This window comes from Rhinoraja longicauda, chromosome 21 (genome assembly GCF_053455715.1).
Source record: "Rhinoraja longicauda isolate Sanriku21f chromosome 21, sRhiLon1.1, whole genome shotgun sequence".
NCBI lineage: Eukaryota > Metazoa > Chordata > Chondrichthyes > Rajiformes > Arhynchobatidae > Rhinoraja > Rhinoraja longicauda.
In genome coordinates this window covers 928,199-946,116 of record NC_135973.1, presented here as the reverse complement: position 1 = coordinate 946,116, position 17,918 = coordinate 928,199, and the positions used below count along the sequence as shown (strand labels likewise).

General features: G+C 49.5%; 1 protein-coding gene across 1 annotated transcript in view; it reads right to left on the bottom strand.

Annotated features, from left to right (window-relative positions):
* Window positions 1-13,945: 13,945 nt before the first annotated feature.
* rgs11 (regulator of G protein signaling 11) overlaps window positions 13,946-17,918 on the bottom strand; it is a 47,203-nt gene continuing 43,230 nt past the window's right edge. Inside the window, exon 14 of the mRNA XM_078418362.1 lies at window positions 13,946-14,283. Within this exon, the coding sequence (XP_078274488.1) occupies window positions 14,154-14,283 (130 nt within the window). The 3' untranslated portion in view covers window positions 13,946-14,153. The remainder of the gene's footprint in view (window positions 14,284-17,918) is intronic.

The following is a 17,918-nucleotide window of genomic DNA, read 5'->3' as shown; positions in this document are numbered from 1 at the left end:
GAGTGTGGGAGGAAACCGAAGATCTCGGAGAAAACCCACGCAGGTCACGGGGAGAACGTACAAACTCCGTACAGACGGCGCCCGTAGTCGGGATCGAACCTGAGACTCCGGCGCTGCATTCACTGTAAGGCAGCAACTCTACCGCTGCGCCACCGTGACCGCCCATAGTGATGATAGTGACTTTACTTTCTTCACCTTTGGGTTGTGTGAGTGAGGGATGAGGGTGGAGCTGAGTGGTGCAGGCAGACAGTACAAGCCCACAACCTCCATGCTGTCATTCACAAATAAACACTGGATGCACAAACTCTACCACCTGAACATACCTGCTCTGGCATTGCCCACCTACAACGGCAATTAGGAAAACTACTTCTTTCACCTCAACTTCATGGTTTTTAAAATCTTTGTTTTTCTCTTGGTGATTGTTAAAATATTGTTCTGGAGTTTTCACCAAATGTAGTTTACTGAAAAATAACTGGAGTAATTCATCAGAGGTTTGTACTAGAATTGTATTATATCCAGTGCTGCTTAATGAGCAACTTTAACTTGGTATTGGTTATTAATTGTGCGTGTACGGAGGTACAGTGAATGTCTATGTGTGCCATCGGTCTGAATCATTCTGTACATGAGTACAGTCACGCCTCGCACAAGCACAACATGTGGTGCCAAGAGAACAATGGCAGAGTGCAAAATAGAGAGTTGCAGGGTTATAGTGACACCGCTACAGAGAAAGTGCAGGTAAATGCACAAAAAGAAAAGTACGTGGGCCACAATGAGATAGGTTGGGAGATCGTGACTATACCCTTATCTTATGAGGGGTCTATTCGGTGGTCTGATATCACATTTCCCTGGATGGAAAACAAATCTAATACCAAAAGCTTTATCTTTTAAGGAGAGAGGGGCAAAGTTACTCAAAGTTCAAAGCCGATGTGCAGGGGGGTGGTGAGTACCTGGAAGGTGGTGCTGCAGGTGTGGTGGAGGCAGGTACCACTGTGGCAGGCAAGAGACTTGGATAGGCATGTGGATGTGGAAGGATATGGATCATGCACAGGCAGTGAAGACTTGGTCTTGGCATTGTGCTCGGCATAGACATTGTGGGTCGAATGGCCTGCTCTTGTTCTATACTGCACTATGTTCAGTATAGAACAATGGCCTGCTCTTGTTCTATACTGCGCTATGTTCAGTATAGAACAATGGCCTGCTCTTGTTCTATACTGCGCTATGTTCAGTATAGAACAATGGCCTGCTCTTGTTCTATACTGCGCTATGTTCAGTATAGAACAATGGCCTGCTCTTGTTCTATACTGCGCTATGTTCAGTATAGAACAATGGCCTGCTCTTGTTCTATACTGCGCTATGTTCAGTATAGAACAATGGCCTGCTCTTGTTCTATACTGCGCTATGTTCAGTATAGAACAATGGCCTGCTCTTGTTCTATACTGCGCTATGTTCAGTATAGAACAATGGCCTGCTCTTGTTCTATACTGCGCTATGTTCTGCAGCAGCACGGAGGAAGCGGGCACTGAATCTGGTGGTCTGTGCTGTCTAGTCTTGACATGTTGTGTCTGATGGGAGTGGGGAGAAGAGCAAGTGATGGGGTGTGAGAGATCCTTGCTTTATGTTGACTGCTTTGCTGAGGCAGGGTGAAGTGTAGATGGAGTCGATGGTAGGGTAGGGTGGGGGCAGGTTTGTGTGATGGACTGGGCTACATTCACAACTCCCTGCAACGTCTTGTGTTGGGCAGAGTTGTTGCCAAACTAGGTTACAATGCCTGCAGATGTGCTGCCTTCCATGGTGCATCTGTGGAAATTGGTACGATGCATTGTGGACATGCTGAGGGTCTTCAGTCTTAGAATAAATAGGTGCAGGAGGAGGCCATTCGGCCCTTCGAGCCAGCACCGCCATTCATTGTGATCATGGCTGATCATCCACAATCAGTAACCCGTGCCTGCCTTCTCCCCATATCCCTTGATTCCACTAGCCCCTAGAGCTCTATCTAACTCTCTTTTAAATTCATCCAATGAATTGGCCTCCACTGCCCTCTGTGGCAGAGAATTCCACAAATTCTCAGGTCTCTGGGTGAAAAGGTTTTTCCTCATCTCAGTGTGCTGGTGATGTGGGTGTGTTGCTGGTCTTTCTTGGCCCTGGTCTTTCTTGGCCCTGGTCTTTCTTGGCCCTGGTCTTTCTTGGCCCTGGTCTTTCTTGGCCCTGGTCTTTCTTGGCCCTGGTCTTTCTTGGCCCTGGTCTTTCTTGGCCCTAGCACCAATCTATTGGATGTCCACTCTATCTTTCCCTTCCATCCGCCTGTTGTACAAACTTCACTTCATGGTATTTACGTTGAGCGTTATCTGATCTGATTGGACGGCGTACACAAAATAACCTTTCACCATACCTCGGTACACGTGTCAGTGATAGACCTGGTCCACAGCATTAACCACAAAGCAAGCCCCAGAGGTCTTGCCCTTAATAGAAGAAGGGCCTGTACTCAGATGGCGGTCTTTGTGTAAAAAGACGTCCAGACTTCCACCAGTGACAGATACTGAAGAGATGGCAGATGTGATGCTGCACAAGTCTAAGGCAGTGAAGGGCTGGATACTTGGCAGATGTAGAAAGCAAGCCCGAGGAATGATGGGCAGGATATCATGACCGAACTGGAAATATTGTCACACACAGAGTAGGTAGAGTTGCTGCCTCACAGCGCCAGAGACCCAGGTTCCATCCTGACTACGGGTGCTGTCTGTACGGAGTTTGTACGTTCTCCCCGTGACCTGTGTGGGTTTTCTCCGAGATCTTAGGTTCCCTCTGGAATTTCCCTCTAGAAGGCGACTCGGGACTGTCAAAGCAGCCACAGCCAAACATAAAAACAGCTTTTTTCCCCACGAATGATAGTTCTCCTCAATAACCAAAGTCTGTGGTCTCTTTTTTCCTCTGGTTTATTTCCACCCACATGTTTAGACCGTTATGTTGTATCCTTATTGTTTTGATGTGGTTATGCTTTATTCTTAATTGTTAACTGTGTGTTTGTGTTGTCATTTGTGAGCGGAGCACCAAGGCACATTCCTTGTACATGCACATACTTGGCCAATAAACTTATTCATTCGTTCATTTATTTCCTCCCACACTCCAAAGACGTGCAGGTTTGTAGGTTAATTGGCTCGGTATAAGTGCAAATTGTCCCTAGTGGGTGTAGGATAGTGTTAGTGTGCGGGGATCGCTGGTCGGTGCGGACCCGGTGGGCCGAAGGGCCTGTTTCCGCACTGTATCTCTAAACTCTGGTGATCGTGGTTGAGGCCAGTTGTTGGGATGTAAAGTACGATAGAAAGCTTCAGGGTTCAGTGTAAAATGATATATATATCATATCATATCATATATATACAGCCGGAAACAGGCCTTTTCGGCCCTCCAAGTCCGTGCCGCCCAGCGATTCCCGTACATTAACACTATCCTACACCCACTAGGGACAATTTTTACATTTACCCAGCCAATTAACCTACATACCTGTACGTCTTTGGAGACGTATATATATTGTTATTGTTTTTAAATGAAATATACCTGTTATACATGTTATAGTGGGAGAGATGACAGAATTGTGTGCTAAATGTTTCTAATTGTTTTAAGGACGGACTACAGCAAATTGGGTGGCCACTGTACCAGATAGGATGCTCCTAATGAAATGAAGTAAGTACCAGCGTGAGGCAGCAGCGCCAGGGGCCCAGGTTCAATCCTGACCACGCACGCCACTGTCTGTGAGGAGTCTGCACGTTCTCATGGTCACTGTGGGTTTTAGCGGCTTGCTCTGGTTTTCTCAAAAATCCCAAAGCCGTGCGAGTGGTTTGATTAATTGTGTGGAGGAGGGGTAGAATCTGAGGCGAGTCGATGAGAATAAAATCTGGATTACTACCATTAATGGATTTAGGTTGGTTGATAGTCGGCACTGACTCGGTGGGCCGAAGGGCCTGTTTCTGTGCTCTATGACTTTAACTCTGTATTATAGATGGTCATTTGTTCAATCCTGCCCACACCGGCCAACATGCCCCATCTACACTAGTCCCACACCGACCAACATGCCCCATCTACACTAGTCCCACCTGCCCACACCGGCCAACATGCCCCATCTACAGTAGTCCCACACCGACCAACATGCCCCATCTACACTAGTCCCACACCGACCAACATGCCCCATCTACACTAGTCCCACCTGCCCACACCGGCCAACATGCCCCATCTACACTAGTCCCACACCGACCAACATGCCCCATCTACACTAGTCCCACCTGCCCACACCGGCCAACATGCCCCATCTACACTAGTCCCACACCGACCAACATGCCCCATCTACACTAGTCCCACCTGCCCACACCGGCCAACATGCCCTATCTACACTAGTCCCACCTGCCCACACCGACCAACATGCCCCATCTACACTAGTCCCACCTGCCCACACCGGCCAACATGCCCTATCTACACTAGTCCCACCTGCCCACACTGACCAACATGCTCCATCTACACTAGTCCCACCTGCCCACACCGGCCAACATGCCCCATCTACACTAGTCCCACCTGCCCACACTGACCAACATGCCCCATCTACACTAGTCCCACCTGCCCACACCGGCCAACATGCCCCATCTACACTAGTCCCACACCGACCAACATGTCCCATCTACACTAGTCCCACCTGCCCACACCGGCCAACATGCCCCATCTACACTAGTCCCACACCGACCAACATGCCCCATCTACACTAGTCCCACCTGCCCACACCGGCCAACATGCCCCATCTACACTAGTCCCACACCGACCAACATGTCCCATCTACACTAGTCCCACCTGCCCACACCGGCCAACATGCCCCATCTACTCTAGTCCCACACTGACCAACATGCCCCATCTACACTAGTCCCACCTGCCCACACCGGCCAACATGCCCCATCTACACTAGTCCCACACCGACCAACATGTCCCATCTACACTAGTCCCACCTGCCCACACCGGCCAACATGCCCCATCTACACTAGTCCCACACCGACCAACATGCCCCATCTACACTAGTCCCACCTGCCCACACCGGCCAACATTCCCTATCTACACTAGTCCCACCTGCCCACACCGGCCAACATGCCCTATCTACACTAGTCCCACCTGCCCACACCGACCAACATGCCCCATCTACACTAGTCACACCTGCCCACACCGACCAACATGCCCCATCTACACTAGTCACACCTGCCCACATCGGCCAACATGCCTGATTCTGCTGCTGATTCTGCAAATCTGCTGATTACTTTACAAACAGGAAATATGGAACCTATCTGAAGAATTGTGTGTGGAACACTGTGACAAATGAATTTCAAATTGGGAAAGTGAGTGTTTATTTACCTGAACCTTTAGACGAATAGTTTTGAATATTTACTGTTTTCTGAAATTCTTTAATGAATTATCTACAAATGGCCACAAAATGCTGGAGTAACTCAGCGGGACAGGCAGCATCTCTGGAGAGAGGGAATGGGTGATGTTTTGGGTCGAGACCCTTCTTCAGATCAAGAAGGGTCTCGACCCGAAACGTCACCCATTCTTTCTCTCCAGAGATGCTGCTTGACCAGCTGAGTTACTCCAGCATTTTGTTCCTGCCTTCTCCCCATATCCCTTGATCCCATTAGCCTTAAGTGCTAAATCTAACTCTCTCTTGAAAACATCCAGTGAATTGGCCTCCACTGCCTTCTGTGGCAGAGAATTCCACAGATTCACAACTCTCTAGGTGAAGAAGTTTTCCTCATCTCAGTCCTAAATAGCCGACCCCTAATTCTTAAACTGTGACCCCTGGTTCTGGACTCCCCTAACATCGGGAACATTTTTCCAGCATCTAGCCTGTCCAATCCTTGATGAATTTTATATATTTCTATAAGATCCCTTCTCTTGCTTCTAAATTCCAGTGAATACAAGCCCAGTCGACCCATTAATGTATCTGGAGTCCATAAAGGAGGCTGAGTTTCATTCACTCACTGGTCGACACATTCTTTCATGTCAGTCCCACCATCCCGGGAATTAACCTGGTAAACCTACGCTGCACTCCCTCAATAGCAATAATGTCCTTCCTCAAATTAGGAGACCAAAACTGCACACAATACTCCAGGTGTGGTCTCACCAGGGCCCTGTACAACTGCAGTAGGACCTCCTTGCTCCTAAACTCAAATCCTCTCCCAATGAAGGCCAACATGCCATTGGCTTTCTTCACTGCCTGCCTGCTGTACCTGCATGGGCCATGCATTACCCATCTATACTAGTCCCACCTCCCTCTAAACGTGTCCTATCCAAACGTTTCTCGAACGTTGTGATGGTCCTTGCCTCAACTACCTCCTCCAGCAGCTCGTTCCGTACACCCACCACCCCCTGTGTGAACAAGTATTAATTTTATACTTTTTTAGTTATTAGTTTAAATTAGAAGTTGATTGGTCACAAAATTAAAACAGAACAGGGGAGGTATATTGATAGAAACAAACGGTTGATAAATGTAGCTTAATTTTTAATATATGCAAGCAGCCACCTTTTAGTCTGCAATAAAACACTGGTTAAACTACAAACCCACAGCAGGGAATCTGTTGTGAAACTGCTTCATGAGGTGAGAAATTATTTTAAAATATTTTTGTTACCATGGAATGAAAATAGGCATAATGTTTTATAATACTTCTGAAACACTCATTCTTTCCACATTTTTGTTTAAGATTTATCTTTACTTAATCAGTCATCTATCTTTCACATTACTTTCATTTCTGGAGTGATTGTTTTCAGAGTTTTACGGCCCAACAAGTCTACTCCGACATTCAATCATGGCTGATCTATCTCTCCCTCCTAGTGTTAATGTGCGGGGATCGCTGGACGGCGCGGACCCGGTGGGCCGAAGGGCCTGTTTCCGCCCTGTATCTCTAAATCTAAAAATCTAAAAAAAAATCACCACCCTCTGACTAAAGAAATTCCTCCTCATCTCCTTCCTAAAAGAACGTCCTTTAATTCTGAGGCTGTGCCCTCTGGTCCTAGACTCTCCCACTGGTGAAAACATCCTCTCCACATCCACTCTATCCAAGCCTTTCACTATTCTGTATGTTTCTATGAGGTCCCCCCTCATCCTTCTAAACTCCAGCAAGTACAGGCCCAGTGCTGACAAACGCTTATCATAGGTTAAGCTACTTCATGTTGTGATGTTTCAGGTGCAGAGCTGATTCTGTGGAGGGGAGTGAGTGGTGAAGAGGGATTGGGAGATTAGTCAGGGGGGAGATAATGGTGGATGGGCAAACATGTCTGATTGACAGGTTGGCAGAGAATGCCAGAGTTTTCAAGGTTGTTCTGGTGATCTGCAGATCCTGATGAAATGTTTAACTTTAATTAAATGGTCTGGAGATTAGATTTCACTGCTCTTACCCACTTAAAACACTTGCAGGAACTATCCAAAGACCAACAGAAAGTTCACCTCACAAGCCCAGTGACCTCACTCTACATCAATTAATTTAATTTTAATTTTATTTGTCATATGTAGGTTGGCACAGGGTCCAATGAAATGTATTTGACAAGACAACGGGTCACCTCAGCAGTAATATTCCAAGGATAAATAAGATAAACAAGCCCACCAAAGCACTTTCATTGCTAACATTTCTGTGTGGGGCTGGTCAGGGAGTGACACAGCACGGAAACAGGCCCTTCAGCCCAACTTGCCTATGCTGACCAACATGCCCCATCTACACTAGTCCCACCAGCCAGTGTTTGGCCCAGATCCCTCTAGACCTGTCCTCTCCATGTACCTGTGGGTCGGCTTGGATAATGTTTGCGACTGTTTTACATGGATGAAGGCAGCATCAGCAAGTGTAATGTGCAGGAAGACAGTGCAGATGCAGAGGCTGGTGGACACACTCCAGCATTGTGTCCATCATCAGCAAATCCAATCCACAATCATTTTAACTAAACTGTAAATGTTTCCTGATGGCCTGTATATCTGTAGAACAGCCTTGATGTCTGTAATCTGTGGCATGCTTAGCCTAACCATTCATTTTTATATATTTGAGGAATGTACAATTTAAGTTTGAAACAAAGTTTTTAGATCTCATCGATGACAGTCCATGTATCTTGTGTTTCCAGATTTCCCTTTCCAAGTGAGTGACCAATCAAGTATATCGTATACCTACCCACCGAAAGTGGCCAGATCAATGAATGTTAAATTATAACATATCAATTATTAGGAATAAGCTTGTACATCATTACAATAAATAATGAATATACAAAGCTTATTTTTCCTGTTTTGTTCCAATTTGATAATGGTGACCTTGAGATGTATTTGATCTTTGTTTTTCTGGATGGACCTACACACATTCAGGCTTTGTTTTTCTGGATGGACCTACACACATTCAGGCTTTGTTTTTCTGGATGGACCTACACACATTCAGGCTTTGTTTTTCTGGATGGACCTACACACAATCAGGCTTTGTTTTTCTGCGTTTAACGTTGGGATTATTTCTGCTCGCTGTCCCATTTGTGAGAGGCAACAGTGAAGAAATCTGACAGGAAAATCCTTAACTATTCCTCTTCTTCTTCTTGCGTTTGTGGCAGCAGAAGTTATGGAGCTGCTTCTGCTTCTGCTGTATTTATTCACAACATGCTGGAGTAACTCAGCGGGTCAGGCAGCATCTCAGGAGAGAAGGAATGGGCGACGTTTCGGGTCGAGACCCTTCGTCAGACTGCCATGCTCTGCTTCTGCTGTCTCTGTTTGTCGCCGTTCGCCTGACTGAGGTCAGTTGACTGGGCCCACTACGGGGAGGTCGATAACGTGAGGCTCCCTTAACTATTCAAGATTCAATTTATTGTCGCATGTACCAATTAAAGTACAGTGAAATTTGAGTTACTAATAGTGAAACTATTGCAAGGAGAAGCTTCTAATTGTTTGAGTATCTGGAGGTTGGATGCAAGGTGTTGCCCCACACGTGACAGGAGATGTTGTGGAAATGTTGCCATCAATTGTGTTTGGATATTCATATAATTCTGCCTTGTACAATATGAAATGAGTAATTCCCATATTTTTAAAGGTAACGTTTACTAAGCCAGATGTAACAGCATTGGTTACAGTCTCGAGTTTATCTGGGTTATAGTTAAAGCAGTAAAATGATCACATTTTTGAAAATAGATATAAACACAAATATTGCCAAAAACAACCTCTTTCTGTGGCAGAGGTAATGATTGCTGTAAATGATTGCTGTAATTGTCAGCTCTATTGAGTAACGGGTCTTTGCACAAACAGTGGGAGAAATATCTCTTCAATGTGTTGCAATTTCTATCAGGTCATAGATCTGTCAGCATGGAAACAGGCCCTTCGGCCCACCTTGTCCACACTGACACACTGGGCTAGTCCCATTTCCCTGCATGGATCTGATCAAATGTCTTTTTTTAAATTACATCTGTTCGGTGAACAGTTAGCCTGTCAACATTTCTGTACACAGAGGGATTTTTTAAACGGTTTTGAAGAATACATTTGTAACTCATACTCAGCACAGCAAACTTTGGGATCTTAAATGTCGACTGTTTATTCTGCATGGATCAGAAACGGAGTCTCGGACTGAGTCTCTCACAGCAATCACTGTAAACCACGGTGATTTAGCGACTGTTTATAATTAGCCGTCTGTGTTGGTGAGCAAGGCACTGCATGCCCACTACGGTCCACCAATCCTAATTATGTCATATGTCTACATACCGTACATCACGGACACGTCAGTGTCACTGGACTAAACATACGTGTTCACAGTACATGTGGGGCAGGCAGCATCTCTGGAGAGTCGGAATGGGTGACATTTCGGGTCAAGACCCTTCTTCCAACAAGAAACGTCACCCATTCCTTCTCTCCAGAGATGTTGCCTGTCCTGCTGAGTTACTCCAGCACTCTGTGTCTATCTTCGGTCTAAACCAGCACCTGCAGTTCCTTCCCACACAGTGCGTGTCGCACAGTTAACCAAAGTCTTCCTGCCACCTGCTGGACAACATGGGATGGAACTGTAACTTGTGGAGGTTAAATGGACCGAAAATAGACACAGAGTGCTGGAGTAACTCAGCGGGTCAGTCAGCATCTGTGGAGAACATGGATAGGTGACGTTTCACAGAGTGCTGGAGTAACTCAGCGGGTCAGTCAGCATCTGTGGAGAACATGGATAGGTGACGTTTCACAGAGTGCTGGAGTAACTCAGCGGGACAGGCAGCATCTCTGGAGAGAAGGAATGGGTGTTGTTTTGGGTCGAGACCCTTCTCAGACTGGGGTCCGTTGCAGGTTATTTCGATAGTCTGTCTCCGGTGATGGAGATGGTGAGATCCAAGTGAATTTGAACCAAGATGGAAATTAGTGGTGAAGCCAGTGAGTTCTGCATGGGTGCTGGAGGTAGCACCAATGCAGTCGTCAATGTAGCGGTGGTGGAGTGTGGGGATAGGGCCAGTGTACACTTGGAACACAGAGTGTAACACAGAGTGTACGCTGGAACACAGAGTGTACACCTGGGACAGTGCGTGGACACCTGGGACAGTGCGTGTACACCTGGGACAGTGCGTGTACACCTGGGACAGTGCGTGTATACCTGGGACAGGGATTGTTCGACTCAGCTTTACTGGGATAAACACACAACATTTAGAAATGCTTCTGACAGATTTGCAGCCATTTGAAGTTGGTTTTAATGCCAAACAGGTGAGACTGGGCAGGTAGCAATGTTGTACTGAAGCACCTGCTCACCACACCTGTAGCAGACAGCCATGGTTTTTATGTGCTGAGGACACACAGAATGCTGGAGTAACTCAGCGGGTCAAGATTAGCAAGTTTGCTTATGATACAAAAGTGGGTGGTTTTGCAGATAGTGAAGATGGTTGTGAACGATTGCAGCAGAATCTTGATCGATTGGCCAGGTGGGCAGAGGAATGGTTGATGGAATTCAATACAGAGAAGTGTGAGGTGTTGCATTTTGGGACGTCTAACAAGGGCAGGACCTAACCGAGTCGCAGGTAGATAGGGTGCTCAAAAAGGCTTTTGCCACATTGGCCTTCAGTCGGAATATTGAGTATAGAAGTTGGGAGGTCATGTTGCAGTTGTATAAGATGTTGGTGAGACCACATCTAGAGTATTGTGTTTAGTTCTGGGTACCACGTTTCTTGGAAAGATGTTGTCAAGCTGGAAGGTGTTCAGAGATGTTTTATGAGGATGTTGCCAGGATTAGAGGGTGTGAGCTACAGGGAGAGGTTGAGTAGGCTGTGACTCTATTCCCTGGAGTGCAGGAGGATGAGGGGTGATCTTTTAGTGGTGCATAAGGTCATGAATAGATCGGGTAGACGCACAGAGTCTCTTGCCCAGAGTAGGTGAATTGAGGACCAGAGGACATAGGTTTAAGGTGAAGGGGAAAAGATTTAATAGGAATCTGAGGGGTAACTTTTTCACACAGAGGGTGGTGGGTGTATGGAACAAGCTGCCAGAGGAGGTAGTTGAGGCTGGGACTATCCCAACATTTAAGAAACAGTCAGACAGGTACATGGATAGGACAGGTTTGGAGGGATATGGACCAAACGCAGGCAGGTGGGACTAGTGTAGCTGGGACATGTTAGATGGCGTGGGCCAGTTGGGCCGAAGGGCCTGTTTCCACACTGTATCACTCTATGACAAGCGGCATCGCTGGACAGAAGGAATGGGTGATATTTCGAGCCGAGACCCTTCTTCATTCTTTACCCGAAACGTCACCCATTCCTTTTTTCCAGAGATGCTGCCTGTCCTGCTGAGTTACTCCAGCGTTTGGTGTCTATCTTCTGCAAACCAGCATCTGCAGTTCTTTGTTACACACACTGGCATGTACTGTCCAGTAGTTGAAGTATTGTACGTGTAAGAGCGATGGTATTTAAAACGATATTGGGAACAAAGTGTGTTCAGACCTGAGTCACACCACAGGGCGAGACGAAAGGACCTTTATTCTCTGTCGTACAATCATTCCAATGTAGAATATGTTGCTCTGCTGGTGAAGACGTGTGGCTTCAAATACTAAACAATACATTTCTGACCTTGAACGCGTACATGGGGATCGTTGCCCCAGGCTGGCGTCTGCACACCCGCGCACACCCACACACACCCGCGCACACCCGCCCGCACACACCCGCACACACCCGCACACACCCACACACACCCGCGCACACCCGCACAAGACCAGCTGGAAGCACAGCTGCATTAAAGATACCTCCCCTCTCCCTGCACCCCCCCTCCATACCCACCTTCTCCGGCACCCCCCCCCTTCTCCTGCACCCCCCCCTCTCCCCTCCCTGCACCCCCCTCTCCCTACACCCCCCTCTCCCTGCACCCCCCCTCTCCCCACCCCCCTCTCCCCTCCCTGCACCCCCCTCTCCCTGCACCCCCCTCTCCCTACACCCCCCTCTCCCTGCACCCCCCCTCTCCCCACCCCCCCTCTCCCCTCCCTGCACCCCCCTCTCCCTGCATCCCCCTCTCCCTACACCCCCCTCTCCCTACACCCCCCTCTCCCTGCACCCCCTCTCCCTACACCCCCCTCTCCCTGCACCCCCCTCTCCCTGCACCCCCCTCCATACCCACCTTCTCCTGCACCCCCCCTTCTCCTGCACCCCCCTCTCCCCACCCCCCCTCTCCCCACCCCCCTCCCCTCCCCTCCCTGCAACCCCCTCTCCCTGCACCCCCCTCTCCCTACACCCCCCTCTCCCTGCACCCCTCCTCTCCCTACACCCCCCTCTCCCTACACCCCCCTCTCCCTACACCCCCCTCTCCCTGCACCCCCTCTCCCTGCACCCCCCTCTCCCTACACCCCCTCTCCCTGCACCCCCCTCTCCCTACACCCCCCTCTCCCTGCACCCCCCTCTCCCTGCACCCCCTCTCCCTACACCCCCCTCTCCCTGCACCCCCTCTCCCTACACCCCCCTCTCCCTGCACCCCCTCTCCCTGCACCCCCCTCTCCCTGCACCCCCTCTCCCTGCACCCACCTCTCCCTGCACCCCCCTCTCCCTACACCCCCCCTCTCCCTGCACCCCCCTCTCCCTGCACTCCCCTCTCCCTGCACCCCCCTCTCCCTGCACCCCCCTCTCCCTGCACCCCCCTCCCCTCCCTGCACCCCCCTCTCCCTGCACCCTCCCTCTCCCCACCCCCTCTCCCTGCACCCCCCCTCTCCCTGCACCCTCCCTCTCCCCACCCCCCTCTCCCTGCACCCTCCCTCTCCCCACCCCCCTCTCCCTACACCCCCTCTCCCCACCCCCCTCTCCCTGCACCCTCCCTCTCCCCACCCCCCTCTCCCTACACCCCCTCTCCCCAACCCCCTCTCCCTACACCCACTCTCCCCACCCCCCTCTCCCTACACCCCCCTCTCCCTGCACCCCCCTCTCTCTGCACCCCCCTCTCCCTACACCCTCCCCTCCTCTCCCTACACCCCCCTCTCCCTGCACCCCCCTCTCCCTACACCCCCCTCTCCCTGCACCCCCCCTCTCCCCACCCCCCTCTCCCTACACCCCTCTCTCCCTACACCCCCCTCTCCCTGCACCCCCCCTCCCCTCCCTACACCCCACTCTCCCTGCACCCCCCTCTCCCTGCACCCCCCTCTCCCCACCCCCCCTCTCCCTGCACCCCCCTCTCCCTGCACCCCCCTCTCCCTACACCCCCCTCTGCCTGCACCCCCCTCTCCCCACCCCCCCTCCCCTCCTCTCCCTGCACCCCCCTCTCCCTACACCCCCCTCTGCCTGCACCCCCCTCTCCTCACCCCCCCTCCCCTCCTCTCCCTGCACCCCCCTCTCCCTACACCCCCCTCCCCACAGTCCATCTTCATCACGATCAGACTGGAGATGGCCCTGATGTGACCCTTGATATCTGAGGTAGTGAAACACAAGAGTAACGACACACAGTGTATTCCAGTTTGACAGTACACTTGTACAACTCTCTTCACACATTAAATATCTGCAGAATGGGGGACCCTGATGGTAATTGGGTGAATGTCCGTCTCATATTTGTTATAAAAGTTACTAACATGAATTAAGGAAAGTATTGCTGTTGTTGGAACGTGCTCCAGGATAAAGTATAAAGTGCATATTTTGTATAAATGAAGGCACTTTGGGAGATCTTGCCTTTGGTCCTGCAGGTTTTGGCCAGCCTGCTAAAGCCTTGTATTCCATCCACACTGACCGTGTTCTGCAGGCCTTGCTCTGGCCTCGGCTGCCCTCTCATCTTCCCCCTGCACGAAGCTCGGCGATTCCACACTCACCTCCGTCTCATTCACAGAGCGACTGGGAGAAGCAACAACACAACTTCAGTGTCCGCTGCCTTCATTCATAAACACATTTGTATTTAATGCCCAAATAATTTTCTTGAACAAACTTTAACTTTCTACCTCTTTCTCGCGATCATTCTAAATTGCATAGCTCGGTGGTGCAGCGGGTAGAGCTGCTGCCTCACAGCGCCAGAGACCCGGGTTCCATCCTGACCACGGGTGCTGTCTGTGTGGAGTTTGCACGTTCTCCCCGTGACCTGCATGGAATTTCCTCCCTCACTCCAAAGCTGTGCAGATTTGTAGATTAATATGTTTCTGTAAATTATCCCTAAGGGTGCAGTGTACAACTAGTGTCTGAAGAAGGGTCTCGACCCGAAACGTCGCCCATTCCTTCTCTCCTGAGATGCTGCCTGACCCGCTGAGTAACTCCAGCATTTTGTGTCTACCTTCGATTTGTACCAGCATCTGCAGTTATTTTCTTACACTAGTGTACAGCTAATCATTGGTTGGCACAGACTCAGTGGGCCAAAGGGCCTGTTTCCACACTGTATCTCGAAACTAAACTTTCATTGTGTGGAGCAAGTTACAGTCTTAAAAACATCTATGGTCCATGTCAACTGGGATATGGGCCAAACTTGGGCAGATGGGACTAGTGTAGATGGGGCACGTTGGGCTGAAGGGCCTGTTTCTGTGCTGTATCACTGTATAAAGTGTTCTCATGTTACACAGTTGCATTTGTGAAAACTTAAAGAATACAGGAACAAGGGCCCATAATCATGTCTTCAGACCAGGGGAAATGTAGCTGTCTGAAACATACTTTAAAACTGTAAGGTGCATGTTTCTATACAAGTAGAGGCCCTTCACAAAAACTGTAAGGTGTATGTTTCTATACAAGTAGAGGCCCTTCACAAAAACCAACACTTCTCTTCCACCTTCACTTTCTCATCCAGAAACAGGATGTCTAATACACGAAGACAGACACAAAATGCTGGAGTAACTCAGCGGGTCAGGCAGCATCTGTGGAGAACATGGATAGGTGACGTTTCACAGAGTGCTGGAGTAACTCAGCGGGTCAGGCAGCATCTGTGGAGAACATGGATAGGTAACGTTTCACAGAGTGCTGGAGTAACTCAGCGGGTCAGGCAGCATCTGTGGAGGGAAGGAATGGGTGACGTTTTCGGGTCGAGACCCTTCTCTAATACACGAGCCATAAATACAACTGTAAAACGACACAAATTACTTGCAGACTCACTGTCTGTCTACAAGCTTCACCTCCTGTGCCTGACATGAAACAGAAAACTGTATTTTCTTACGAAAGCCCTCCTTCCCCACAGCGTGTAGGGGTGGGGTCTGTGAAGTGTCGGACTCTGGCGAAGGAAACTGTACACTGTGTGTGTGTGTCTACTGTTTGCCTGCTTGGTTAGATGTTCACCCACTCTACTGAAGGGTCTATTGGCCGGGGTGTGATACAGTGCCCAGTGGTCTGTGTCTGTGCCCAGTGGTCTGTGCCCAGTGGTCTATGTCTGTGCCCAGTGGTCTATGTCTGTGCCCAGTGGTCTATGTGCCCAGTGGTCTATGTCTGTGCCCAGTGGTCTATGTCTATGTGCCCAGTGGTCTATGTCTGTGCCCAGTGGTCTATGTCTGTGCCCAGTGGTCTATGTCTATGTGCCCAGTGGTCTGTGTCTGTGCCCAGTGGTCTATGTCTATGTGCCCAGTGGTCTATGTCTGTGCCCAGTGGTCTATGTGCCCAGTGGTCTATGTCTGTGCCCAGTGGTCTATGTCTATGTGCCCAGTGGTCTATGTCTGTGCCCAGTGGTCTGTGCCCAGTGGTCTATGTGCCCAGTGGTCTATGTCTATATGCCCAGTGGTCTATGTGCCCAGTGGTCTATGTCTGTGCCCAGTGGTCTATGTCTATGTGCCCAGTGGTCTATGTCTGTGCCCAGTGGTCTATGTCTATGTGCCCAGTGGTCTATGTCTGTGCCCAGTGGTCTATGTCTATGTGCCCAGTGGTCTATGTCTGTGCCCAGTGGTCTATGTGCCCAGTGGTCTATGTCTGTGCCCAGTGGTCTATGTCTGTGCCCAGTGGTCCATGTCTGTGCCCAGTGGTCCATGTCTGTGCCCAGTGGTCCATGTCTGTGCCCAGTGGTCCATGTCTGTGCCCAGTGGTCCATGTCTGTGCCCAGTGGTCTATGTCTGTGCCCAGTGGTCCATGTCTGTGCCCAGTGGTCTATGTCTGTGCCCAGTGGTCTATGTGCCCAGTGGTCTATGTGCCCAGTGGTCTATGTCTGTGCCCAGTGGTCTATGTCTGTGCCCAGTGGTCTATGTCTGTGCCCAGTGGTCTATGTCTGTGCCCAGTGGTCTATGTCTGTGCCCAGTGGTCCATGTCTGTGCCCAGTGGTCTATGTCTGTGCCCAGTGGTCTATGTGCCCAGTGGTCTATGTGCCCAGTGGTCTATGTCTGTGCCCAGTGGTCTATGTGCCCAGTGGTCTAAGTCTCTGTGCCCAGTGGTCTATGTCTCTGTGCCCAGTGGTCTATGTGCCCAGTGGTCTATGTGCCCAGTGGTCTATGTGCCCAGTGGTCTATGTGCCCAGTGGTCTATGTCTCTGTGCCCAGTGGTCTATGTGCCCAGTGGTCTATGTGCCCAGTGGTCTATGTGCCCAGTGGTCTATGTCTGTGCCCAGTGGTCTATGTCTATGTGCCCAGTGGTCTATGTGCCCAGTGGTCTATGTCTGTGCCCAGTGGTCTATGTCTATGTGCCCAGTGGTCTATGTCTGTGCCCAGTGGTCTATGTGCCCAGTGGTCTATGTCTGTGCCAAGTGGTCTTTGTTGCAAGACACTGTCTGCAACAGCACAACATATCCCAGCCTGGGCGTTGGTTTCCTTAAAGTCACTGCTCAACTTGCCCAGACCCACAGAATTTCCAAAAAAAACAATAATTGCTATTTCTTTTCCATTTTTAAATCGTTCTTTCTGTCTATTTCATCTCTCTCTTGTCACTGAATCTTGTTTAGTTCAGGTTTTGCTCTTGTTGTGACATTGAGTTCACTACTCCTCATGTACACTTGTGTTGCACTCTGCTGGCTGGTGACAGATGTAAAGCGACTGGTTATAAAATGTCCCTCTCACCTCCACGGGCTCAAGAAGTGGCCGGGATAGGTCAGTGTCTTCTCACTGCAGCCTGGCGCGTCCTGCCTTGTCATGAGACAAGGACGTGTGGCAGAAAGGGCAGGGCTGATTTAGTGGCTACTCTAGCTGAATATTCCAGACCATTAGTGGCTACTCTCAGCTGAATATTCCAGACCATTAGTGGCTACTCTCAGCTGAATATTCCAGACCATTAGTCGCTACTCTCAGCTGAATATTCCAGACCATTAGTGGCTACTCTCACCTGAATATTCCAGACCATTAGTGGCTACTCTAGCTGAATATTCCAGACCATTAGTGACTACTCTCAGCTGAATATTCCAGACCATTAGTGGCTACTCTAGTTGAATATTCCAGACCATTAGTGGCTACTCTCAGCTGAATATTCTCAACCATCTTTCAGCTTCAGAATAACGTGTTGTGGACAACAACAAAAAATGCTTTTGATTCAACAAATATTTTTGCCATACTTATTATTAATTTTATAGCTAAAAATAAGCTGCTTCC